This window comes from Leptonychotes weddellii, chromosome 12, assembly GCF_054177405.1.
Source record: "Leptonychotes weddellii isolate Sample4059 chromosome 12, ASM5417740v2, whole genome shotgun sequence".
Classification (NCBI taxonomy): Eukaryota; Metazoa; Chordata; class Mammalia; order Carnivora; family Phocidae; genus Leptonychotes; species Leptonychotes weddellii.
Genome location: NC_138380.1, coordinates 29728467 through 29755299, shown reverse-complemented (window position 1 = coordinate 29755299; position 26833 = coordinate 29728467). Strand labels below are relative to the sequence as shown.

Below are 26833 nucleotides of genomic sequence, written 5' to 3'. Positions count from 1 at the left end.
TGAGGTTGAGCATCCTTTTGTGTGTCTACTGGCCATCTGTATGTTTTCTTGGGGAAAATATCTGTTCATGTCTTCTGCCCATTTTTTGGATTATTCATTTTATGAGTGTTGAGTTTTATAAGTTGTGTATGTATTGTGGATACTAGCCCTTTATCAGATATGTCATTTGCAGATATCTCCTCCCATTTTGTAGGTTGCCTTTTAGCCCTGCCGAGCAGGGAGCCCGATGCGGGACTCGATCCTGGGATTCCAGGATCATGACCTGAGCCGAAGGCAGTCGCTTAACCAACTGAGCCACCCAGGCGCCCGCTCTGCAGAAGCTTTTTATGTTGATGTCCCAATAGTTTATTTTTGCTTTTGTTTCCCTTGCCTCAGGAGACCTATCTAGAAAGAAGTTGTTAGAACCGATATCAAAGAAGTTGCTGCCTGTGTTTTCTTCTAGGATTTTTATGGTTTCTGGTCTCACATTTAGGTCTTTAATCCATTTTGAGTTTATTTTTGTGTATGGTGTAAGAAAGTGGTCCAGTTTCATTCTTTTGCATGTGGTTGTCCAGTATTTCCAACAGCATTTGTTGAAAAGACTTTTTCTCACTGATATCCTTTGTCAAAGATTAATTGACCATAATGGTGGGTTCATTTCTGGGTTTTTTATTCTGGGTTTATTGTTTTTGTGCCAGTACCATACTGTTTTGATTACTGCAGTTTTGTAATATAACTTGAAGTCTGGAATTGTGATTCCTCCAGCTTTGCTTTTCAAGATTGCTTTGGCTATTTGGGATCTTTTGTGGTTCCAAACAAATTTTAGGATTGTTTGTTCTAGCTCTGTGAAAAATGCTGTCGGTATTTTGATAGGGATTCCATTAAAGGTTTAGGTTGCTTTGTGTGGTATAGAAATTTTAACAGTATTTGTTCTTCCAATCCGTGAGCATGGAATGTCTTTCAATTTCTTTGTGTCATCTTCAATTTCATCATTGTTTTTAGATTTTATTTATTTATTTTAGAGAGAGAGAGCACATGCGTGAGGTTGGGGGAGGAGCAAGGGGGAGGGAGAGGAAAGAATCTCAAGCAGCCTCCGCACTAATCGAGGAGCCTGACGGGTTTTAAGACTTTTTCAGGCAGGGGCGCCTGGGTGGTTCAGTCGTTGAGCGTCTGCCTTTGGCTCAGGTCATGAACCCAGGGTCCTGGGATCGAGCCCCACATCGGGCTCCCTGATCGGCGGGAAGCCTGCTTCTCCCTCTCCCACTCCCCCTGCTGTGTTCCCTCTCTCGCTGTCTCTCTCTCTCAAATAAATAAATAAAATCTTTAAAAAAAAAAAAAGACTTTTTCAGGCAGTCTTAAAATCTCCTGGAACTAAAGTTTTACCTTAGTGTTTTGGTTTTTTTTTTTAAAGATTTTATTTATTTATTTGACAGAGACAGCGAGAGAGGGAATACAAGCGGGGGGGGGGGGAGAGGGAGAAGCAGGCTCCCCGCAGAGCAGGGAGCCTGATGCGGGGCTCCATCCCAGGACCCTGGGACGATGACCTGAGCTGAAGGCAGCCGCTTAACGGCTGAACCACCCAAGAACCCCTACCTTAGTGTTTTCAAAATTTTTGCCAATTTACTACATCCAGCAAAAGCATCAGGAAAATCTGGAGAATTCGTAGACATAGGTTGTTGAATTAACATTAATTTTGCCAGTAATTTCTGTAAATTGTGGCAACAGTTACTTGTAGTAAACTCTCCCACCCTGTGCTATCTTCATATTCTAGCAGATAATCATAAAGCTGAAGTAGCACTGCCAAATGCTCACCTCTTCCAATAATAGACACATCTTAAACAGGCAACATAGGCCAGAGGGATCTAGTCGCCTCTCTCTGGCATTTCACCATGAAGCTTGGCTTTGCCTGAGAAGGGGGCACTCTAGCACTAAGGCAGAGTGACAGAATTGAGGACTGCAAGGCAGAAAGAAGCTACTTGTGGAGTTTATGTACATCCAGTTCTCCCTCCTTTTGTCTCCTTTCCAGAGAAGTTTTTCAGTCTTATTCCGCAGTGTGGGTGTAAGATAAGATTGCAGTTGATAAGATTGCAGTCGAGGAAGCATAGGATGGTATAAACACTTGATGTGTTGTATTAAGTAATCTTTCTGATCACCCAAGACCAAGAGCAACAATTCAGTACTCTATTTAATATTTATCTGGATGGTCAGTGCATGCCATGATACCAAGGATTTTGATGATAGCTTCTTATACCAGATGTGCCTTGTATTCTCTTTACATTTGTTGCAACACTGAAAGAACCCAAGGAATTGAGAACTTCTGTAGAAAAGTAAGGCACCACTGCTCCACAGTATTGAGCCACAAGTAGTCATCTTTCTGGATATTGTGACTAATCTCTTCCCATCCCTGTGGTAAATGTTTGGTTTCTACACATGTTGGTCCAACATGATGTGCAAATGGCACACAACTCATCAGTATTATTTGCTTTGCTTATCATCTGGCCTCTTGATCAAATTGGAAAGTGTATGGAGAAACTGATTTCTTTCTGTAGGCTCAGAGTGTAGGCCTGCTCTACAGAGTAGGAAGGGCATCATCAGCTCTGCTCTTGCCTGCAGCACACGAGGAACAGTTTATGGCGGGCAGCATCCCAGCATTAACATACTTTTTTTACTGTCTGCAATCTGAGGTACCTCTGATCCTAAATGACTACCTGCCAACATTCACAAAGAGAAAGTAGTGCTCGGTAGAAAAAAGCAGGAGACAGTTTTCTATGTTTATCAAAATGAATTGTAACTAAATTGTGTCCACTTTCTTCAGGCATTTGTGAGTATTCTGATCCAGAGAAGGTTGAACAGAGTCTCAAAAGAGTACCAGGATGGCACAGTGTTCGTTTTTGAGGAAGTCCATTTGACTTTCAGGTCTTCTAATTTGCTCTGTGAAAGACCATTTCTCACTATTTAATGAACTAATTTAGTAGGGAAACTGGCAAAGAGTTCTTCATAGGCCACCCAGTAGAAAAGAGTAGAGGAACATTGCCTAAAATTGTGGAAGAGTTTCTAATTCATCTTCCACTCCACTAAACACACCCACAGGACTTTTCCCAGTTACTTGATCACTCAGTAGAGTTGCAGTAAGTCTGGAGGTTTTGAGATGTTTAATCTATGTCACCTATAATTCAAAATCCTGATCATTATTTTCAGCTTTTATCTGTAAGTTTATCGTTATTCTTAGATAAAAATTTATTTACTAAGAATTTTAGAGCTCTCTTTTCAAGAGGTTTGATTAGCTCCTGAATTTCAGGACTTGATTGTAAATTTTTTTTTGTTCCTGTAAAGGAACTTTGTTTTCTTCAGCCTTTGTCAGGTTGGCTCAGACCTTTCCTTTTTTTTTAACGTTCTAGGTACAACTGTCAACCTTTCCTTCCTCCCTTCAGATACATGGGAGGATAGGAAACTAGATAACCACAGTTGTATATTTATGTCTGAAATAAAAATAAAGATCTTTGAGGAATCTCTCTCTTGCCCTTCTAAGTTTTGGACTATGTATCAACTTATTTGCTTGCTTGCTTAAAATATATTTTTTAAATAACTGATTTCCTTGCTTCTTAGTTCCCTCAGTTACATATCTTAATTTGAGCTTCCCAGATCTTACTTTATTCTCCTCCTCTTCATTCTGTTGGTGAGGGAGGGGCACCTGTACCTTAGGGTTGTGTGGGTGGTTGAATACACAGCACCTGACACGAGACAGATGAGATGAACAGCAGTTTATTTTAATCACATATACTCAACAGCCCAGGAGAGAGGGACACCTCACACAATGTAGGGCCACTTGGAGGTTGCACTTGGAACAGAGTGAACAAGCAGAGGCCATGGAATGCAAGTTTTCTAGTATCAAGAGGGCGGAGTGATTCTTAGGTTGCCACAGGAAGATGTGATTGGCTTGTTTGAATAATTCTGCAGACTGGCAGGGAACTGGAGCCTGCTCCTCAGGAATAAGCAGGAACTGTGCCTCTTCCCTGTGATAAAGAAGGTTGTCTGACTAGGGGACCTTATCTGCAGGAGCAAAATGAGGATGGGAACTTGCAGTTAGGCCATTCAAGGCCTTCCTGGTTTTCCCCAGATGTCAAAGCACACATAATTTCAGGCCTTATACCACAGGTCTTAATAATACTAATCCTTTATCAAAAGTATTTACTAATGATTGCTGTACTAAATAATACATCAAACATTTATTTTTTTAAAGATTTTATGTATGTATTTGAGAGAGAGAGAACATGAGTGGAGGGAGGGGCAGAAGGAGAGGGAGAAGCAGTCTTCCCACTGAGCGGGATGTCACATGCTTAACTGAGCCACCCAGGCGCCCCCCAAAAATTTTTAATAGTATAATTTGATCTTTGAGTTTGCCTTTCTTTGTGATCTTTTCTTCTGATAACTTGCAAAGTTTAAGAAATTCTGCGGCTGTGTACAATTTTACCACAGTAGATAAAAGATGGCCAGATCATATGTATGCAGTGATGTGGAGGTATAGAAGACGGTTCCTGTTTGAGAGACTGAATGGAGTGCTGAAGCTCCAGTATCGTGTATATGTGGGATGAGAAAAGGAGTGGTAGGCTGTAGGAGCTGGTACGTGGCAGAGTAAAAAAGGTAGTAGCTATTATTTGAGTGCTTACTCTGTGCCAAGCACTTTTCTAAGTGTATTATCTCATTTACTGCAAGTAAGGAAACTGAATTTAATTTGCTTATGGTCATACAGGTAGTAGGCGGTGGAGCTGTAATCTGAGTCCATACAGTCTTATTTTAGAATTTATGCTGTTAACAATTACGTTTTATAGCCTTCAGATATGGAAGAGCTTTATATGTTAAGGACTTCGGACTTTATTTTGTTGGCAGTGGGGGAACCATTAGATGATCTTAAGCAGGAAAAAACATCAGCATTTGCATTGAAAAATATCAGTCTGGTTGTAGAATAGAAAATGAATTTTGAAAAAGATCATAAGACTAGAGGCAGGATTGCTGTTATAACAATGCTGAACAAAGTGGGTCTGAATGGAATGGAATCAAAGAAAGGGGGATTGGATTTGAGCAAGAGAGACAGACACTGATCATGTGCCTAAGGGAGAGAGGGGAGAGTGGAATGATTTCTAGGTGGTGCTGGTTAATTTTATAAAGAATAGAAGGGAGTAGGTTTAGGTGAGACAGTCTAAAGTATCTATGAGACATTTTGATGGAGATTTCTAGTAAATAAGTTATACTTAGAAAAATGCATCTTGATCTTGACAAACAGTGTGGTGGATGTATAGACTTGAGAGCTGTTATTGGATGGGGATAATAGAAGTGGTGGAAGTAGGTGAGATTGCCTAGAGTTTTCTTTTTTCTCAGCCTGTCTTCTGAACCGTCATAGAAAGATGATGCTGTACTGGGAAGCAGCTCTATGAAAAGCCTGGGACTTCATTTGAACACTTCATTCAAATCCCAATTCTGGATCTCTGTTTTCTCTTTCATAAATTAAAAGTAATAGCTATCTCAGAGTAATTTCAGATAACATTTTATTTTCTCTAACAGAGGCAGGGGTTTTTAAAGTTTAAGAAATAATGGTGTATTTCATCCCCTTAATTTCCCTATAAAAAATGGAAGTTTATAGAAGTTAAACAGATCAAAACTTGGGTACAGATCATTTGTCTTAGATAAAAGTGCAGATCTTGCACATTCCCACCATGTAGCTAGGAAACCAGCTTTTTCTCCAGTGTTGCTATCACTGGTGTTAGAGATGAAAAGAGTCAAGTAGAGAGGGAAAGGATGATTTCCAAGTGAGGAAAAAGGATGTCGGTGTGTGGAAGTGAATGCACTGCAAACAACACAGAAATGCCTGGGCATATGCCACCCTTCCGTCACTATAGACACAAAGAAACTAACATGTAATGTGAAAATATCTGTGTTCCAGGGCTATTTTTAAGAATACTAGAGCCATACTAATACAGGTACACTTATTATCTTGTTGTTGCTAATAATATATAATATATATAATAATAGCTAATATTATATATTTACCCAAGTTTACATAGCTAATGAGTAGTGGAGATGAAAATCCAACCCAGTCAGTCTGACTCCAGAGAGTACTATACTGCTTCCTTATATTAGCATAAGTTTTTGTGGTTTGAGTGTAGTTTATTTGAAAATTAAAAGTTTATATATAGAATTGTATTAGTGATAACTCCTAAAATGTTCATTTCATTGAAATACTACATTCCCTAAATGTTCTAAATAAATGAGAGTTTATTCTTGCTTATAGATTTATTCAATATGTAATAACTATCTACTGAGCGCAGAGTATAGGGCAGGGGCAACAGGAATCCTGCCTTGAAGGGATATTGAATGTTTAGTTATTTAGCAAATATCTGAGAGCCTTCTATCTGCCAGGCACCATTCTGAGCACTCAGATATGGTAATATATAGGCAAAAGTCTGTTCCCTCTCTGATTTTCTTTTTCCTCTGAATTTCTTTTTCTTCCCAGACTAAATCAGTGCTAAACATTGAGGATTTTGGAAGCATAAGAGATGGAAAGCCACATTTTTTAAAAATAAATTCAGTAGGAGATTTTAGTATAATTTTTCGAGAACAAATTCTAACATATTTGCCTATGAGATGGTAGATACAACTGTAACATTTATATAGTTTGGTGCAATGATTTAGAACTGAAGTGTTAAGGATTTTTACTTATTTTACCCTTTATTATTTTCTTGGTCAACCCTCTTCCATAGGACGTCATACTTCATCAATCCTTATCAGTCGAATCTTCCCTGCAAACAGAATCTATTTGATGAAAACTTTAGAGTTCAAAATGTAGACATTTCATTACTGTGGGATTATTTCTTAGGAAGGTGACTTCAGTTTATTCAGTGTGAGCATTGAGATTTCCTTCTTATAAATTGTCCACTGATAAAGGAGATGAGTCAAAATATTATCTGACCATAGTCCTCAGTGTAAGCAAAAATGTCCCAGTATTTTATTTTTAAAAGATTTATTTATCTATTTGAGAGAAAGAGCGTGCAAGTGCAGAAGGGAGGGGCAGAGGAAGAGGAAGAGAGAGTCCCAAGCCGACTCCACACTGAGTGTGGATCCCGACGTGGGGCTCCATCTCATGACCCTGAGATCACGACCTGAGCCAAAACCAAGAGTCGGGTGCTCAACCAACTGTGCCATCCAGGCACCCCAAAACCCCCAGTATTTTTTAAGAAGACTGAGACAGATGTCCTAGGTAGTATAGATTTATGCCAACATATTACTCTGTAATTCAGAATGAAAGCCTAAGGTTCCTAATTTTTTTTCTTTAAAATTTTACCTTTAACTTTTTTTACTGGGGCACCAGAGTGGCTCAGATGGTTAAGCATCTGCCTTCGGGTCAGGTCATGATCCCAGAGTCCTGGGATCGAGCCCCACGTCGGGCTCCCTGTTCAGCGGGGAGTCTGCTTCTCCTTCTCCCTATACTGCTTCCCCTGCTTGTACTCTCTTAGACTCTTTTTGTCGAGTAAATAAACAGAATCTTTAAAAAAACTTTTTTTACTGTATTTTCTCTTAAAGTGTTAGGGCTGCTTGGCTGTCTCAGTAGAGCATGCCATGCTTGATCTTGGGGTTGTGCATTCAAACTCCATATTGGGTGTGGAATCTTCCTTAAAAAAAAAAGTAAGCAAAATGTTGGGTAAATATATTTTGTGGATTTTTAGCAATAAAAATTAATGTTAAAGGTTTGGGATTCTTAATTAGAAAATAAGCAAATAATATCTCACTCATTAATTATCATGGTTACTAAAGTTTTTTTAAACCTTTTTAAAAAAATATTTTATTTATTTAAGTAATCTCTACACCCAACATGGGGCTCGAACCCCCTACTCAGATCGAGTTGCACATTCCATCTACTGAGCCAGTCAGGTGCCCCTAAATTTTTATTTCAGTCACCTGTTACTCATCATGACAAGTGCATTCCTCAATCTCCATCACCTGTTTCACCCATCCCCTCACCCACCTTCCCTCTGGTAACCAGCCATCAGTTTTTTCCCTAGTTAAGAGGCTGTTTTTTTTTTTCTCTCTCTCTCTTTTTTTTCCATTTGCTCATTTGTTTTGTTTCTTAAATTCCACATATGAGTGAAATCATGGTATTTGTCTTTCTCTGACTTATTTCACTTAGCATTGTACTCTCTAGTTCCATTCATGTTGTTGTAAATGGCAAGATTTCATTCTTTTTATGGCTGAGTACTAGTACATGGGTGTGTGTGTGTGTGTGTGTGCGTGTGCGCTGAGTACTAGTACATGGGTGTGTGTGTGTGTGCTGAGTACTAGTACATGGGTGTGTGTGTGTGTGTGTGTGTGTGTACACATCACATCTTCGTTATCCATTCATCAATCAGTGGATACTTGGGCCGCTTCCATAGTTTGGCTATTGCTGCTATAAACATACAGGTGCATGTATCCCTTTGAATTAGTGTTTTTGTATCCTTTGGGTAAATACCCAGGAGTGCAAGTGCTGAATCGTAGGGGAGTTCTCTTTTTAACTTTTTGAGGAACCTCCAAACTGTTTTCCAGAGTGGCTGCACCAGTTTGCATTCCTACCAACAATGTAAGAGTGTTCCTTTTCTCCACATCCTTGCCAACACCTGTTGTTTCTTGTGTTATTAATTTTAGCCATTCTGACAGGTGTGAAGTGATATCTCATTGTAGTTTTGATTTGCATTCCTGATGACAAGTGATGATGAGCATCTTTTCATGTGTCTGTTGGCCATCTGTATGTCTGTGGTTACTAAGTTTTAAAGTTAACATTTTATGCATAATAAAAATAAGATATATACTGTCATATGTATGAGAGATTTTAAAAAAATTTTTTTAGTTGAGGTATAATTTGCCTGCCATAAAATGCACAAGTCTTAAATATTCAGTTCAGTGAATTTTCACAATATGTGTGCAACTACCATTCACTTAAAGAACATTTTCTGTCACTTCAGAAAGTTCCCTAATGCTTCTCTCTGATCAATCCCTGCATCCTTTGCCCAATCATACTTTAACTTTTATAATCATAGATTAATTTTCCCTGATTTTGGATGTCTTAGAATCACACAGTATGTTTGTTTGTGTGTGTGTGTGTGTATGTCTGGCTTCTTTCCACTCAACTTGTTTTTGAGATTTAGTCATGGTGTTGCTTGCATCAGTACCCCAGTTAATTTATCCATTTTCTTCTTCTTCTTTTTTTAAGTTTTATTTATTTAAGTGATCTCTACAACCCAGCATGGGGCTTGAACTCAACCCTGAGATCAAGAGTTGCACACTCTTCCCACTGAGCCAACCAGGCGCCTCCATTTTCCTCTTGATGGACATTTGGGGTTATTATGAATAAAGCTGCTTATGAACATTCTTTTTTTTTTTTTTCTTCTTTTTGCTTATGAACATTCTTACGCATTCTTTTTGTGGACATATGCATTCATTTCTCTTATGTAATTACCTGTATTAGATTGCTGGGTCACAAGAGAGAACTCTTGTTGAAGTAAGTGATTTTGATGGGTTATACAAAGACAGGTTTGTCATTTGAAAATTTGTATTAAACAATTACAACCCTCCTCAAACACAGTTTGTGTAGATGTTTAATGAAAAAGTGAAGTTAAATATGTTTAGCCATAGATGAAACATCAAAAAAGTACCCATTCACTTTGTTTTTTTATAAGGTCTAAATTATAACAAATTGTTTTTGAGTCTCCAAAATCATGAGTTGTTTCAAACTATTGTAAATGAACAAAAAAGGTAGATAGGGTCATATCTTAATTAGAACACAAGTAATTAGAATTCTCTATTTAACCCAAAGTTGTTTAACTTGATTTTAAGGACACAGTGGCTCATTGTGAATTACAGCAATGCCTAAATAACCATTCTAGAATTTTTATGTATAAAAATGAATTATTTATCACTTCCAGAGATAACTGTTGGAAGTCTTTAAAACAAAGTAAGTTGTTTGTGAGAAGAAATGGAATATTAATTTAACTTTATATTACTAACATGATATTTTCTTTTTCTTTTTTTTTAAAGATTTTATTTATTTATTTGAGACAGAGAGAATGAGAGACAGAGAGCATGAGAGGGAGGAGGGTCAGAGGGAGAAGCAGACTCCCTGCCGAACAGGGAGCCTGATGCGGGACTCGATCCCGGGACTCCAGGATCATGACCTGAGCCGAAGGCAGTCGCTTAACCAACTGAGCCACCCAGGCGCCCCAACATGATATTTTCTTAATGTTAGCCAGTGCCTCCATAATAATAGGACAGAATGTCTTCCTGTTGCCTTCTCATATTATTGAATATTCAGAAGTTCCTTGAGGAAATTACATTTTTGCAATTACTACCTGAAGGATGAATGCTAAATTCATCAGACACATTTTAGAAGGACTTGGATTTTTTTTTTTTTTAAAGATTTTATTTATTTGCGAGAGAGAGAATGAGAGACAGAGAGCATGAGAGGGAAGAGGGTCAGAGGGAGAAGCAGACTCCCTGCCGAGCAGGGAGCCCGATGCGGGACTCGATCCCGGGACTCCAGGATCATGACCTGAGCCGAAGGCAGTCGCTTAACCGACTGAGCCACCCAGGTGCCCCAGAAGGACTTGGATTTTATTAAAGTGTGTGACATGTTTTTCATAACTCTGACTGAAATAAAGAAGTAACTCACATTTTAAAAATCTTGTGACTATGTAAGATACTTTTTTTTCCACTTTGTCTTGTTTTATGTTGGTTCACTGGGAAAAGATACACATTTAACAAATAGTGTTAAGTTGTTTTATTTATCCATATGACAGTATAATAAAAAAATGTATATCCCACATCATACACAAAAATCAGTCCCAGGTGGAGTAAGTCTTTACTAAATGCAAAGAGCAAAATTTTAAAATTAAAAAAATATATATGTAGGAGAAAATCCCCATAACCTCAGAGTAGAGGAGAAGTTTTTTTCCTACTCTTGAAGTCCTTCACTGTTTAGGGCTTTCTGTTGCCAAACCACAGTGTAGTTATCAAAATCAAGAAGTTAAACATGATACAATACTATTTTCTAATCAACAGACCCTATTCCTATTTCACCAATTGCTGGTCTAGGATCTAATCCAGCATCATACTGAATTTTATTGTAATGTCTTTAATCTGGAACTTCTCAGCATTGTTTGTCTTTATGACCTTAACACTTTCGAGGAGTCCAGACTAGTTATTTTGTAGACTGCACCTCAATTTTGGTTTGATGTTTCCTCATGATTAGATTCAGCCTATGAATTTTTGGCTGTAAGTGATGTGTCCTCAGTGTATCCTATTAGGAGGCATATGATGTCAGTTTTTCCTATTATTTACACCTTTGATCATTTGGTAAAGGTGATGTGTTGGCAAGTTTCTTCAATGTAAAATTATTTACCCTTTATAATTAAGTATTTGGAAAGATACTTTTCAGACCATATAAATGTCCTGTTGTCATTTTATCATACTTTTATCCATAAATTTTAGCATCCCTTGATGATTTTTGCATGCAGCAATTATTGTGATGGTCCTCAAGGTGATTTTCTAATTCAGTCATTCCTTCTACATTCATTAGTTGAAATTCTAATGAAGAGCTTACCCTTGTTCATTCATTTCTTTGTGTCAGTATGGACTCATGGATTCTTCTTTTATTCTGTGAGTTACTACCCATTACTATCATTACTTAATTTGTTGTTTGAATTGTGGAATTTCTTTTAAAGGAAGAAAGAGGGGTGCCTGGGTGGAGTTAAGCGTCTGACCCTTGGTTTTGGCTCACGTCGTGATTGAGCCCCACTTTGGGCTCTGTGCCTACTCGAGGTTCCCCTGCGTGTGCACTCTCTGTCTCTCAAATAAATAAATAAATCTTAAAAAAAAAAAAAAATGAAGAAAGCCCATAAGAAAAACATTGTTCAAAAAAAAGTTTGACAGTGAGTAATACTTTTGTGTTATCTCAGAGAGTTGATAGGCAGAAGATATTTTTTTGTGGGATTAATGTATACTAACATTTTGGATATTGTTTTGAATATGCTACTTTATCTTCTATATAAGTAACTTCATAGTCACATGTGGTATCTGCTGTTTTATCAGAAGCACAAAGGAATGGAACGTACTTTTTATGTTATGTTTATCTTTTTGCATATTTTGCACAAATATTTGGATCCAAGAGAAAGAAAAGGAAAAATATAGCTCTTTCAGCTTTTAGCTCAGGGCAGTACATTAAGCTCTACACTAATAGGTTAACTTTTTTAAAACTACACTTTTTGGTGCAGTTGTTATGAAGTATGCCTATCAGCTGCCAGTGACTAACATAGATAAGAGTTAATCTCCCCATCTAGCCACACCTTCCCCCCCCACTCCCCACCCCCACAATCTAGAATTGCATTTTAAAAATATAATAAAATAGATTATCTCTCTCCTCTCCCTCTCCCCCTAGCCCCTCTTGCTTTCTCTAAAAAAATGGGGGGGGGGCCACTTGGGTGGCTCAATCAGTTAAGTGTCCAACTCATGATTTCTGCTCAGATCATGATTTCAGGGTTGTTGGATCAAGCCCCACACCAGGCTCTTAAGATTCTCTTTCTCCTCCCCCTCTCCCCCACCTCAAAAAAAAAAAAAAAAAGGAAAGAAATAAAATAACTCTTTCCTGAATCTGATTAAGATTCTCTCTTTCCTCTCCCTGTGCCCCCTCAAAAAAGAGAAATAACAGTAAAATAACTCTTTCCTGAATCTGATTCCAGTTTAGAAGGACTTGATTTTGAATAATACATGGAGGAAGATGGTGGGTTATGCAGAAGATTTAGCAGAGGCCAGGAATGTATGTAATAATTCACTGGGCTCTTCCAGAAAAGCTGTAATATTCCAAGGGGTAAATAGAGTATAACTCCATGTATATTAGAAAAACTTCAAGGAAATATGTTTTTGATTATTTTCAGAAATTCATTCTACTCTTGGGACCTCTTGTTGTATGGCCATTTTTCTTTTCTTGGATTTAGAAGTGGGCTAGAATAAATAGTTTTTAAGAGAAAAAAAAAGTCAGCTAGGAAGGATAAATATAGGGGAACACTGAGTCTATAGCAGGGCTTAGAAAATACCCTGATGATTAAATAATTTCTCAGAAGACAATTAAGCATTTACTGTGGCAGATATACTTCCTTTCCTTTAGAACCTGAGAAATCCAAAAATCACAATCTTAGTGCAATTTGCAAAGACCAGATTACAATATCCAGGCATAGCTGGTATAGTCCAAGTTGTGTTTTGTGTTCACAGACAGCTCCTATGACTTCCTGTCTTTAGTGGTACTTCTTTTGACCCACCATTCACTTTGGGTCTTGTGAGCAATCTGTTAACTGTTTTTGGTTACTGCATACTAAATGTATACATTTAGCAATAACAAGGGCCAATAAGTCTATAGGAAAAAAACTTAGATCATTTTTGCTTTCTTGGTGAAAACTCCAAATAGAACTAAAACTCTAAATGTTGTATAAGCCTTTTTTTTTTTTTCAAACTACTTAAAATTTTAAAGCTCAACAACTTAGCTAATTGTATCACCACCAAATATGCTATATATATACTGCTTGCTATTAGTACTTTAATTTTGTCAGTTTTATAAGTCATTAGGACTGTTAGAAACAATTACCTTAGGGCGCCTGGGTGGCCTCAGGTCACTGTCCCAGGTTCCTGGGATAGAGTCCTGTGTCACTGAACTCGCTTCTCCCTCTCCCTGTACGACTCCCCTCCGCCCCCCTCATGCTCTCTCTCTAATAAATAAATAAAAACCCAATTACCTCAAAATTCTAAATGTTTTCAAAAGAAATATTGATAAATTCATGAGCAAGTTACCAGTTTTTGTTACCTGTGGTAATGATTAAGACTTTGTTTTAAATGCTAACAACTCCTTACCTCAATGGGGGGGGGGCAGGGGTGTGATGAAGGAAATTAAGTTAAGACATTTACATAATCGTAATAGACTCTAATGTATATTTAGCTTCCATTTCCTACTTTCATAGCCTACTGCTTCCATATCCTACTCCACCCTTGCCTGTTTAAAATTATTTTTTATATTTCGGCTGTTGATTTTAATAGTAATTTTAAACATTTAGAAGAAAGTAATTTTGAAAACACATATTCCGTTATGTAGAAACACCATCTTTTATTTATACATTCACCCATTTATGGACATTTGGGTTGTGGGTTGTTTCCAGTTTTGAGTATTTGTGAATAGATTTTTTTTTAAGATTATTTATTTATTAGCGAGAAGAGAGCACAAGTGGGGGTGGGTTGGGAGGAGCAGAGGGAGAGGAAGATCCAGACTCACCACTGAGTAGGGAGCCTCATCAGCGGGTCTCCATCCCAGGACTCCAGGATCGTGACCTGAGCCAAAGGCAGACGCTTAACCAACTCAGCCACCCAGGTGCCTGATTTTATTTTTTTTATTTTTTATTTTTTTGAGAGAGCATGCAGAGCCCTACATGGGGCTCGATCCCACGACCCTGAGATCATGATCTGAGCTGAAATCAAGAGTTGGACACTCAACTGACTGAGCCACCCAGTTGTCCCAGTGAATAGATTTTTGTGTGGACATAGGTTTGCATTTCTCTGGGGTAGATACCTGGGAGTAAGATTGTTAGGTGGTGCGTGCTTAACTTTATAAGAAATTGCCAAACTGTTTTCTAAACTGGTTGGTACCATTTTGGGTTGCCACAGCCATGTATTAGAGTTCCAGTTCTGCATCCTCAGCAGTGTTTTTTAGCCATTCTGTTAGGTATGTAGTAGTGTTTCATGATTTCAATATTCATTTCCCTAATGATTTATGATGTTGCATATCCTTTTGTATATTTATGTTGTCTTCTGTATATCCTGTCCACTGAAGTGTCCAAGTCTTTTGCTTACTATTTTCTTACTATTGACTTTTGAGTGTATAGATACAAGTCCTTTGTCAGATATGTGATTTGCTAATATTTTCTCTAATTTGTAGCTTGTCTTTTCATTCTCTTAACAGTGTCTTTAACAGAGCAAAAGGTTTTAATTTCAGTGAAGTCCAGTTTTTAATGGATCATGGTTTAATATGTCTAAGAATTTTCTGCCTAATCCCAGGTCATGAAGATTTTCTTGTTTCTTTTTAATTTTTTTAAGTTTCATGTTTTACATTTAGAGCTATGATCCATTTTGATGTAGATTTTTAATAGGTATGAGGTTTAGTTTGGTGTTCATGTTTTTGCTCATGGATATCTAATTGAATATCATTTGTTGAAAAGATATCCTTTCTCCATTGAATTGCCTTTGCACCTTTATCAAAAATCGTTTGGCTATATATATGAGTATGTTTTTGGACTCTTAGTTCAGATCCAGTGATAAGTCTTGAAATCAGGACATCAGGTAGCATAATTTTCCAATTTTGTTCTTTTTCAAAATTGTTTTAGCTATTCTCGTTCATTTGTCTTTACTACTTTGCATTTACTATTAAGGATGTAAAATAACATATTTCATTCTCTCATTTCCTAACCAGAATCTATTTTTGATGCTATGTGTATGTGTTTGTGGTTATTTTGGTTAACACAGTGACTTTTTTATCTTGCTTACATTTGGGGAGAGGGGGTCTTAATTAATACATGGCCAGAATAATCCGTGTCCATTACATTCTTTATACATAGAAAAGTAATAACAGAAAATCTATCAATGTTAGAATCAGCTTGTTGATGTGTATCAGAAAAATTCTGCTTTGATTTTGATTGGGCCTCCCTTGAATCTATATAATAGTTTGGGAATAATTGTCATCTTCACATTATTGAGTCTTCCATTCTATGAATATAATATATCTCTCCATTTATTTAGCTCTTCTTTGATTTCTTTCGTCAGTGTTTTGTGTAGTTTTCAGCACACTAGTCCTGTACCTGTTTTGTTAGATTTATACATAAATTATTATTTTTTAGATTCCTTGGGATTTTTCATTGTAAACAATCATGTTGTCTGCAGATAGAAAGTTCTATTTTATTTATGAAATCTCTTTCTTATTGCACTAAGACAATATGATGTTGAATAGTAGTGGAGGGAACAAACATTCTTGTCTCATTTCTCATTTTAGGGGGAAAGCATTCAGTCTTTGGCCATTAAGGATGATGTTAGCTTGTAGGCTTTTTTTTTTTTTTTTTTTGCAGATACCTTTTATCAGATGAAGGACATTTTCTTCTTAATTTGCTGAGTTTTTTGTCATGATTGGTTGTTAAATGTTATCAAAATTTTTTCTGCATCTATTGAAATGATCTATGGTTTTTCATCTTTAATAGGTTGATATTGTGAATTGCTGTCATTGGTTTTCAGTATTGAAACAGCTCTACATTTCCAGGATAAACTACGCTTGGTCATGATGTGTTATCCTTTCTATATAGTCCTAGATTCAATTTTCTGTTATTTTATTGAGGATTAAGTCTTTGCTATAGGACAACACCGTTGTTTTAAAATGAATTGGACAGTGTTCTCCTCGGTTTTCCGGAATAATTTGTGTAGAATTGGTATTATTTCTTCCTTAAATGTTTGGTGTAAGAAAACCTGAAATTTTATTTGTTGGAAGGCTTTTAACAACAAATTCAGTTTATTTAATAGATCTAGGAATATGCAGGTTATTTCCTCTTGAGTGAACTTTAGTTTTTATGTCTTTCAAGGAATTTTCTATTTAATTGTTGCTGTTGACATTTTAAACACCAAAAAAAAGTTTATATCCAGATAGTTGTTTGGTGGCTACACATTCATCCTGGGAGGACTGTACCCATTCAACCAAAAAATCTGAGAAGCAGCATAGTATAGTGAGTAAAAGTGTGGATTCAGGAATCAGACCGAGTTACTTAACTTCTTCTGCTTCAGTTACCTCATCAAAAAAATGCAGATATAATAGGAACTACCTCATAAGGTTGTTGTGAAGAATAAATGAAATAATTCATGTAGAGTGCTTAGTAAGTACTAATTTAAATAATCCCATTTAAAAAAAATCATTTTCATCATTGTTATCTCTCAGTGGTATCCCATAACAGTATAGATTTTACTTCGAACTTTTTAGTGTTCCAGCTACAAAGTCTTTTCTTTTTTGTTTTAAATTGACATTTTCTACCTTTTTAAGGCCTTGTCACATATGTGGCCTCTAACTAGGAACATCTTCTTTCTAGCCATAGATAACCTCTTTTTCATCTGTCTCCTCTGAAGATCATATGTGTACTTAGATGCGTGCACCTATCTATACACATCTATACACAAACATGTATTACTGTTTCCTTTTCTTTCTGTTATTTTTAGTTTCCACATCAGAATAATGACAGTGCTAATAAAGTGGGAAATATGAAAATAATTGTTTTTGCCAAGGGTAGTCCCTTGGCAATATTGAATTCAGTAAATACATGAATGTGCATTAAAAAAATCACCGGATATCTTGTCTAAATAGTGTTTCCTGGGCCTCATTTCCAGAGTCTCATCCAGTCAGGGTGGGGCCCACGACTGAGTTTCTGACAAGATTGCTTGTGCTGCTGCTTGTTGGGGGAATACCCTTTTGGGGAAGTCTGCCACAACTTAGTTAGAAGTTTATTGGAAAACTGTTATAAATAGTCAGGACTTCTTCATTAAACTAGAGTATTGGGCATGCCATTTAAGCTCTCTTATTTTCATTAGTGATTGATCTCTTTATCAGACACAGCCTTTATTCTCTTAAAATATGCCTGTCAGTATGCTTGTTGATATTTTCTCTCTCATGTATCTTTGAACTAAAATTTCCTAAGGTCCACTCAGGTCTCATGTTAAAAACATTTTGAATTTAGACCTTTCTTCCCCTTCTTTTATACATTTTTCACTAATTTGTGATTTTAAAGAAACATATAGTATATCTATTTTCTTTATTATACCTAAATACATCTTATTTCTTCACCACATACAGATTTTCTTGATTGATACTTTTTTCCATTTTAGGTTAAAAGAAGAATTTATAAGAAAATGTTTATATGTAGGTAGCTTTGAATCCTTAAATGTGTTAAATATGAATTTTATCTGCATTCAGCCTATACATTGTGATTATAATAAATGATAGAAACGGTAATAAACTTAAGGTGTTTGAAGAAGTGTCACTGTTTTTGAAAAAAATCTTTAAGCCATTTTCAGTAGAACTTTGAAGTAGTATAATTTTGAATGTATTTTTGGTTATTTTAGCAGAGGCCTGTGCCATGGAACATTTATATCTTCATTTCTATTTTAGGTGCGTATAGCAGCAAAATTCATTATTCATGCCCCTCCTGGAGAATTTAATGAGGTGTTTAATGGTGAGTGTTTAATTCATAGCACTAAGGCTTCATATATCAAGCATCCTTTTTTTAAAAGAATAAATTATATAACCAAAAGAACTAAGCCAGAGGGAGGGGGGAGTATGGAGAAAAATCTGTACTTTCTGAATTACAGTGAAAATTTTTGTCACTATGGATTTCATAATGGCTAGAATATATTTATGATATATATGATAATCATGTTTCAGGAAGTTAACCACCTTAAAAGAGTATTAAAAGACAGAATTTTAATTTTAGCTATTTTTTGGAATTGTGAAATGCATTTTTATATTCCTTTTAAAGAAAAACCTAGAATAATACGAACAACCAAAAAAGGGGGGGGGGCATTGTTTCACCATGTTCAGAAGATGAGACCGCATGTAAAAACTAAAATTCTTACAAATTAGTTCACAGTGTACCTTTCTTTAAACCTCAGGGGCAAACATTTTTATAATTATCTACCATAGATTAGAAATTTAAACTTTTATACAGTCTCCTGGTTGCTATAAAAACTAACAATAGCTCCTCTTTAACAGTGAGAATGACGTGGTTGAAACAGTCACCAAGAAAATGGCCTGTAGTGATCTTTTTACAAAACTTTTCTTAAGCAGTTTTAAGAATAAATTACCATAGGTACTGTAAATGTGTCATTTCTACTTATATATATTTGGCCTTCACTGTCTAAAATTAAAACTAATTTACACAGGACTCTTCAATTTTATTTTTAAAACATTCTGTTCCAGAGTAAACTATTTAAACATGCTTTGAAAGAAGTTTAATCTCTCATTTTCATTCATAGTAGAAGATATAATGGAATCTCACCTCAAAAAAGATCAGGTTTAAAGTCAAAAAATGAAGTAAAAATTTTGTAAAGTTAAAATTACCCTTGAAAACTCCTTAAATCATCCACAAACTACAATACATGATTTATTGCATACAGTTACATATGATAATTTTTATGCATAGAGAAAGAATGGGATCTACACTGTATTCTGCCTTTTAAGATAATTGTAAAATCTAAAGTAATGAATTGGGAAGTTGGGAGAGAATTCACAAATATTTCTGCTTCCTGTATGGTTAACTTCAGCCTCTTTGTTCCTTAGGTTCAAAAGTTGGCATGTAACTTGAATTGATAATGGTGAAACTGCAGTAAAGTTAGTGGCCCCCAAACTCTTGTGTAATTTATAGAACCAAGAATAAGTCGTAATTCTAGACGTTTTTCACTGAATGTCCTTACCTTGAATTAAATGCCCTACAAATTTGTTAATCAGAAAGACCCTAAAAGAATGTATGAGTCCTAGAAATTGCTTTTCTAAATCTCACTGGAAATTGATGTCGGTAAGTTCTGTGTTTGAATGAAATACTTCTAACATCTTTCAGTTTAGAGAGATATAAAAGATATATAACATTACATAAATATGATAATACTATGCATACTGGGTTTTCCCCTTCCTGTTTATCATGTTATGGATGTATTTCATGTTGATAAATACATATCTACATTTTTTTCACATCTACATTGTTTTTAATGGCTGCTCAATTTTACAGTTTATAAGAACTGTATATAGTCTGTTTATATTGTATTTAACCAGTTCTTAATGGAAGATGCTTAGGTTATTTGTGTTATTTTCATTTAATGAAAAGATTAGGATACATTGTAGTATGTACTTTATGATAGCAACTGTATAAAATAGCCAAGTGTGTAGGAAAAATAAAGAAAATATACCAAGATTAGAATACAATTTTGTTTGGTGAAATTACAAGATTTTTTTTCCTTATTGTTTCACAGAATGCTTAGATTTTCCAACAAAAGTATTTTTTTAAGTTATGTTTTAATGATGAGTAGGCAAATGTCTACATATTGGGTCTAAAATTAGAACAGAATTAAGAATCAATAACCAAAGTGAGATTGCTAAATCAAATAAAGCAGTTATCCATATTGAATTAAATGCATTCATCTGTTGTTTGAACATGAGCTGAGGACAGAAATGTCTACATCTATGCTCTGTTCACAAGTGGTTTCTTGCTTAATCCCTTTTTGTATGAAGCAAATTCGTTTGAAACTCATGTTAGTGTTGTCAAACTAGGAGGCAGACATCTTTTGCAGCTCTCATCAGACGATCTTTTTGATGGAGCTTGTCTCCATTTTAGTTCCTTGGAAATACAGTCTGCCTACATTGGCTATTAATTAATAAGGTATAAAATAACATGTACAGGTTTCCGCTGCTATCCGAAAATAGAGCATTCTGTGAAATCTTTCTTAAGTTGAAATGGCATAAAGTGGAGAAATAAGTACCATTTGGTAAAAGTGAAAAATCTCCTTGGATTCCATTCAGTTAGCAAAAACAGGTAAAAGCCAAGTAGCATAAAGTCAAGTTTCAGATAGCTGGGGAAATTTATATTTCTATTTAATTCCCTCTTCTGTTCCTAACCAATATCTTTTAGAAAATAATACCATGGGGTGTTTTTGTGGTTATTTTTGTCATCAGAGTAAAATTTTGATCTTGCTTACATGTTAGGGGGTGGGGAAGAGTGGGGAATATTAATACATGACCAAAGTAATCTGCATTCGCTACATAGAAATTTCAAACATATAAAAATAATAATATAGAAAACATAATACTTGTTTTGCAGATGTTCGGTTACTGCTTAATAATGATAATCTTCTCAGGGAAGGAGCAGCTCAGTAAGTATTATATATTATATTAACATAGCTAGTGATATGAGAAAAAATGTTTTAAAGGTAGTTTTTAAGCACTAATCTCTGAAATAGATATTTGCACATCAAGTTTAAATATATATATGTTACATGTATGTACTTAGCTAGAAGAGAAATATTTTTGATGACGTTTAAATATATATATGTATTATATGTATGTACCTAGCTAAAAGAGAAATTTTTGATCACAGAGGGACATAGGGACACAATTATGGCATGAAATTCTCTATTCATTGAGTATTTGGCTTATATACTCAATACTACATTTTGGCATTTGCAAGGTTGGATAAAATTATTTGGAAATTTTGATTTTTGAAATTGTGATTGCTTTTTTATGCAGGTTTTACTTTTTGTTAAGTGTTTGACCCTAACAGATTTTCGAGGATTAGGAGTTTTATTCTTTCATAAATACCTAATATAGTACCTGATTCAAATAACTAGGCAGTTCTAAATCCTAGTATATCATCTTTGGACCAGTGACCGTAATCATGACTTGCTACAACTGTCTTAGGATTTCAGAGAAATAATTGATTTTCTTCTCTATTCCCACCTCCAAAAGTAAGGTGGAGACTCATACAGTAGGCTAACCAATTCCATTACTCATTGGAAAATGACAAAATTAAACAGATTTTTAGGTGCCTTGCAAAGAGTGTTTAGTATCCATCCAAACACCTTTTCTCACACTAATACTGTACCCAATATGTGAAATCCTGAACAATGGGGGAAATTTCATCTTGCTCTTTTTGTAATGTTTCAAGGCTTTATCAGATCTGTCCTTTACAGTTAACCCTAATGAAGGTAGAGGTTCAACAGACTTTTAGGCATATCTGATTTTGCTTCTGATTTAAATTCCTGTTATATTTTAGTAGCAACTGTTCATTGTTTTTAATCCCAGTATGATTAACATACAGTGTTATATTAGTTTCAGTTGTACAATATAGTGATTCAGCAATTCTGTACATCAGTCAGTACTCATCACAATAAGTGTATTCTTGGGGCGCCTGGGTGGCTCAGTCGTTAAGCGTCTGCCTTTGGCTCAGATCATTATCCTGGGGTCCTGGGATCGAGCCCCGCATCGGGCTCCCTGCTCTGCATGAAGCCTGCTTCTCCCTCTTCTATTCCCCCGCTTGTGTTCCTTCTCTCGCTGTGTCTCTCTCTGTCAAATAAATAAATAAAATCTTAAAAAAAAAAAAAAAAGTGTATTCTTAATCCTCTTCACCTCTTTCACCCTATTTATTACTTTTATTGTGAGAAAATGTACATAATATAAAATTTACCATTTTAATTATTTTTAAGCATACAGGTCTTTGGCATTAAGTGCATTCACATTGTGTAACCATCACCACTATCTATCTCCAGAACTGTTTTTTTTCCCCAAACTAAAACTCCATACACTTTAAACAATAATTTCTCATTCTTCTCTCCTCTCTGCCTCTGTCGACTACCATTCTATTTTCTGTCTCTGTGAATTTGACTTCACTACGTGTCTCATAGAAGTGGAATCATACATAATTTGTCATTTTGTGGCTGGTTTATTCTACTAAGCATAATGTCTTCAGGGTGATCCATGTTGTAGTACATGTCAGAATTTCTTTTTTAATACTGAGTATTTATATACCACAGTTTGCTTATTCATCTGTCAGTGGACATATGGGTTGCTTCCACTCCTGTTGATTATTAAAGTGCTTTATAGAAATCAATTTACTCTATATTTTTGACTTCAGTGATTAGCTTCTGAGTGAATGGCTACTTATTCCTAAGTTCTTTAAACCTTATTTAAATTATTTGTGTATTCAAGTAAAATTAATTTTCTTTATAATAGCATATGGCATGTTGACAAAAATCTTATGGAAGTAAAGAAGATGTACAGCATTTACAACTTGTAACAACAGTACTTTCAAAGTACTTTTCCTCTCAGTTCTCTGTGGTAAATAAATGTGTGGGTTGTTTCAGATAGGTGCAAGAATTAGTGGGGGTTTTTTTTTGTTGTTATCAGTTAAGAAAATAAGAAGCTTGATTTATTGAAAGAACAAGAGTTTTTCCTCAGCAGAATAAAGTTTAATGAAGGTCAAAGAAGTATTCATAATTACGTAAGTGGTATGAAATAGCCGTACATTTGACTCAAACGTGATTAAAGTATTGAAATTTTATTTGTCCAAAGAAGTACTTATCTGATGATGGTTTTTACATTTAAATTAAATAAATTGGATTTGTTCTATAAAGAAATTAGAATGTGATCTACATTTTTATTATGAAACATGGGGACAGTTGTGGTCCACATTTCAAGAGATATATACATTGAAATGCTCAATACTATGATATTCTAAGGAAATGAGTCTGAAGAAATCCGTAACTAATGATAAAATAAGATGCTTATTGTATGATACCAAGAAAAAAACATCAAAACCTCAAGGAGAAAGTTCAGATTGTCTTGCATGTAGTTATACTATCAGTAAGTGATTGCTAACTAGATGAACACTTAGAGAAAATATTGTTTCTTTTTGTTGACTTCAGTAGTAGTCTTCATTCCAAATTGCTCAAAACTATTCATTTGAATTCATTTTGTAAACATTTGAGGGTTATCTGTGAAATAAGAAATATACCTTAAATCATTGATTGACTTTAGAACTATGTAACTCTGGTTCACAGTGTCCTCTCCATGAAATAATTTTCAAGCAAAAATAGTATTATCCTCATTGTTCACTAGACTTGGTTCTGAATTACTTTTAAAATATCTTCAAACCTGGTTCGTCCTCCAAAGAAGATTCATCACCTATCATCGAGGCTGTCCAAAACTATGTAACAGAAGCTTGCAAAGCATTGTAAAAAAACATTTAGAATGTGTCCTAGTGGCAGTTTCACCAAAGGAAGTGCATAGCTGTAGTCGCATTTCTTCTTCAATTGTGATCTTTGATACTGAATTTCTTTTGTACAAGTACTTCTCTTTCTTACATATATGTACTCCTTTCTTCCTTTCTTTCCCCTTTTCCCTTTGCTTTAACTCTCTTAGTCTTATTTTTCCCCTCTTTTATCTTTCTGTAAGGGGAAAAACATGGCTATTTTTCATAAGAGTGGTTTTAATGGGATATTTTTCCTAAGGGCACAAATTCAGTATGTTTCATAGTATGTAAAAGTAGACATACTGAAGCGTCAGTACTGTCAAGTCTAACTTTTAAATACCCAGAAAGAGCCTTTTATTCAGCTGAACATATGAATGCCAGACTTCACTATGATGATGACATAAATTATTAGCCTCTTAAGGATTTTCTAATGGGAAGTCAGATATGTTTAGTATTGGGCCAAATTAAATAAAATATCATAATAGAGGCATATCAAAGGCCTTTGGAGCCCAAAGGGAGAAATTTTTAATTTCTCTTTAGAAGTGGTTTTGAGCTGAATTTAAATGATGAACAGGGTTTGAAAAGTAAGTAGGGAAATAATGTGGCTAAACTGAAGGAGACACCTGGTGAAAAGTATAGTATGTGACTGGTGCATGACTAATAGTAATGGGTATAAAAATCTAAATATAGGAACAGGTATTTAGAAATGGATGATTTTGCTATAGAACTCTAAGAAGGCAGAGAAGCCACTGTTCTCACTGTGTCTGGGTGGAGGAGTGGGTGAGTAGATGATGAGTAGGTAGATGGAGTAAGTTTCTGAACTGGAAGGGACTTCGGAAGTCAGCTAGTCCAAACCCGTCTTTTTATAGATAAGGTAAGTGGGCCCCATGCTAGCTAATAATGGGGTTTGGACAGAACCTAGGTATTCTATATTCTGACTCCTAGGTTAGTATCTACCACTATACCGTGTAACTGTCACCTATTTAACTTGCTTTGAGCATTTAAGATAAAATTTTACCTATTTTCATACTCAGTTGTCTCCTTTTCAGATTTCCTATTCTTCCCTCACTCCCAAGTAGATGGATGGATCGGGTTTGATATTCTGGGCAGTAAAAGGCCTAGGACCAAGTTACTGTCTACATTTATTATTTACATATGTCTTTCACTGGAAAATGAATCCTACTTTTTTTTTTTTTTTAAGATTTTATTTATTAATTTGAGAGAACAAGACAGAGCCAAGAGAGCACAAATGGTGGGGAGGGGTGGTAGAGGGAGAAACAGATTCCCCGCTGAGTAGGGAGCCCAATGTTGAGCTTGATCCCAGGACCCTGAGATCATGACCTGAGCCAAAGGCAGACGCTTAACTGACTGAGCCACCCAGGCGCCCTGAATCCTACTTTCCAAGTGAGCTAGAATACTTTTTTTTTTTTTTTTTACATCTCAAAGTAGTTTTGAAATAAATTCACTTAAGGGTTGATAACTGCCTGGCTATGTTGAGGCTATTCCTAGAAAAATTATAGTTTTAATGAATTAAGGAAATCAGAAGTGAGTAGCTCCTGCCCTCTCCCTTATGCATTTCTATGTTTACCCCCATCTTTTTTGTCAGGAATTTGACAGGTAGTAATTTAATTCTCTTTTGCTATTTTTACATTTACTAGTCTGCTGTTAATTTATCGGTGATGGCTTTGCTCAACCAAACATTCCTTTCTAGAGGAGACTCAAGTAGCTAATAACCTGAAAATTCAGTGGATGTCTTGCCATCTAGAAAACCTTCCAAGTAGATAGATTAGGTTGACAGATGTATTTTTAAATTTTAAAATACTCAATATCTTTCTGTTAAGTGTAGGAAAAAACCTCAGGTTATAGATTTAATAAAATATAATATGGTCCTTACATATTTTTCAGGTTAATTTTTTGTACTATGAGAATCTTTCCTATAAATGTATTACATAATTATGTAGTATTACTTAACTCATGAGAGTAGAGAGAGGCTTTATTCTTGAATCCATCTTGTCACCATTTCTTAGTTTAGACTCTAGTTCTGATATGGACATTTGCCTAATAACAACCTAACTGCCTTTTTTTTTTTTTTTCCCCTTGGCTCTAGTTGCTCCACTGTCCAATTGTCATACACACTGCTGCCAAATTAATCTTCTTTAGAGGTAGTTAGGTTCTTCTTTCTCAGAAAGCTTCAATGATTCTGCTCTCCCTCCCAAATGAAGTAATTATTCTATCAATCAGGGCCTTTCATTTTAATTCAGTAAACATAATTGAACACATGCTATGTGTCAGGCATTGAGCTTGATGCTTTCTGTGATGTGGACCTAACCCATCTTCTTATGTGTTTTGTTTATCCTGGTCTCTCTAATTGAAATACTCTCTTCTTCCCATCCCTCCAGTTTCTGCAGGAGCGCCTACTCATTATTTCAGGGCCATTTCTCAGTGTCAGATTTCTAAAGAAATCACCCCTAAAGCTCTTCTTATTATTTTTTAAAATGTGTAGTCTCCTTGATGCTTTCTTTATTGGTCATTGTTCTACAGTACTTTCTACTTCATGTTATGGTTATATTTATCTACTATCTCTCCTACCCAACTGTAAGTCCTTTGATCATAGTCTGATTACTCTTTACATCTCTCATAGCACCTCCTCTTTTTCCTGGTGTGTTGTGTACTCAGTATATACTCAAGTAATTAGATATGTATCTTACAGATGGCTAACCTTTAATAACGGGCCTTTTTCTTTTTTAGTGCATTTGCACAGTATAACTTGGACCAGTTTACTCCAGTAAAAATTGAAGGTTATGACGATCAGGTATGTTGCATATGAACACGGGATCTGACTTTTCTTTGTTTCATTTATAATAGTTAATATATTCAGCAAGAACTTTGAAGTGGTATGTTTAAAGATACAGTGTTCATTTTAATCATGGCCTCTTATGGGCAAAGTAATTGAAAATTTGGTTTTTTTTTGTTGAGACCAA

At 35.5% G+C, this 26833-nt stretch overlaps 1 protein-coding gene and 1 pseudogene across 1 annotated transcript in view; one reads left to right on the top strand and one right to left on the bottom strand.

Moving 5' to 3' along the window:
* CAPZA2 (capping actin protein of muscle Z-line subunit alpha 2) overlaps window positions 1–26833 on the top strand; it is a 55426-nt gene that overhangs the window by 9665 nt on the left and 18928 nt on the right. Inside the window, exons 2-4 of the mRNA XM_006729037.3 lie at window positions 18230–18293; window positions 20928–20979; window positions 26601–26664. Of these exons, the coding sequence (XP_006729100.1) occupies window positions 18230–18293; window positions 20928–20979; window positions 26601–26664 (180 nt within the window). The remainder of the gene's footprint in view (window positions 1–18229; window positions 18294–20927; window positions 20980–26600; window positions 26665–26833) is intronic.
* LOC145716647 (RAB11-binding protein RELCH pseudogene) lies at window positions 1621–4762 on the bottom strand (annotated as a pseudogene).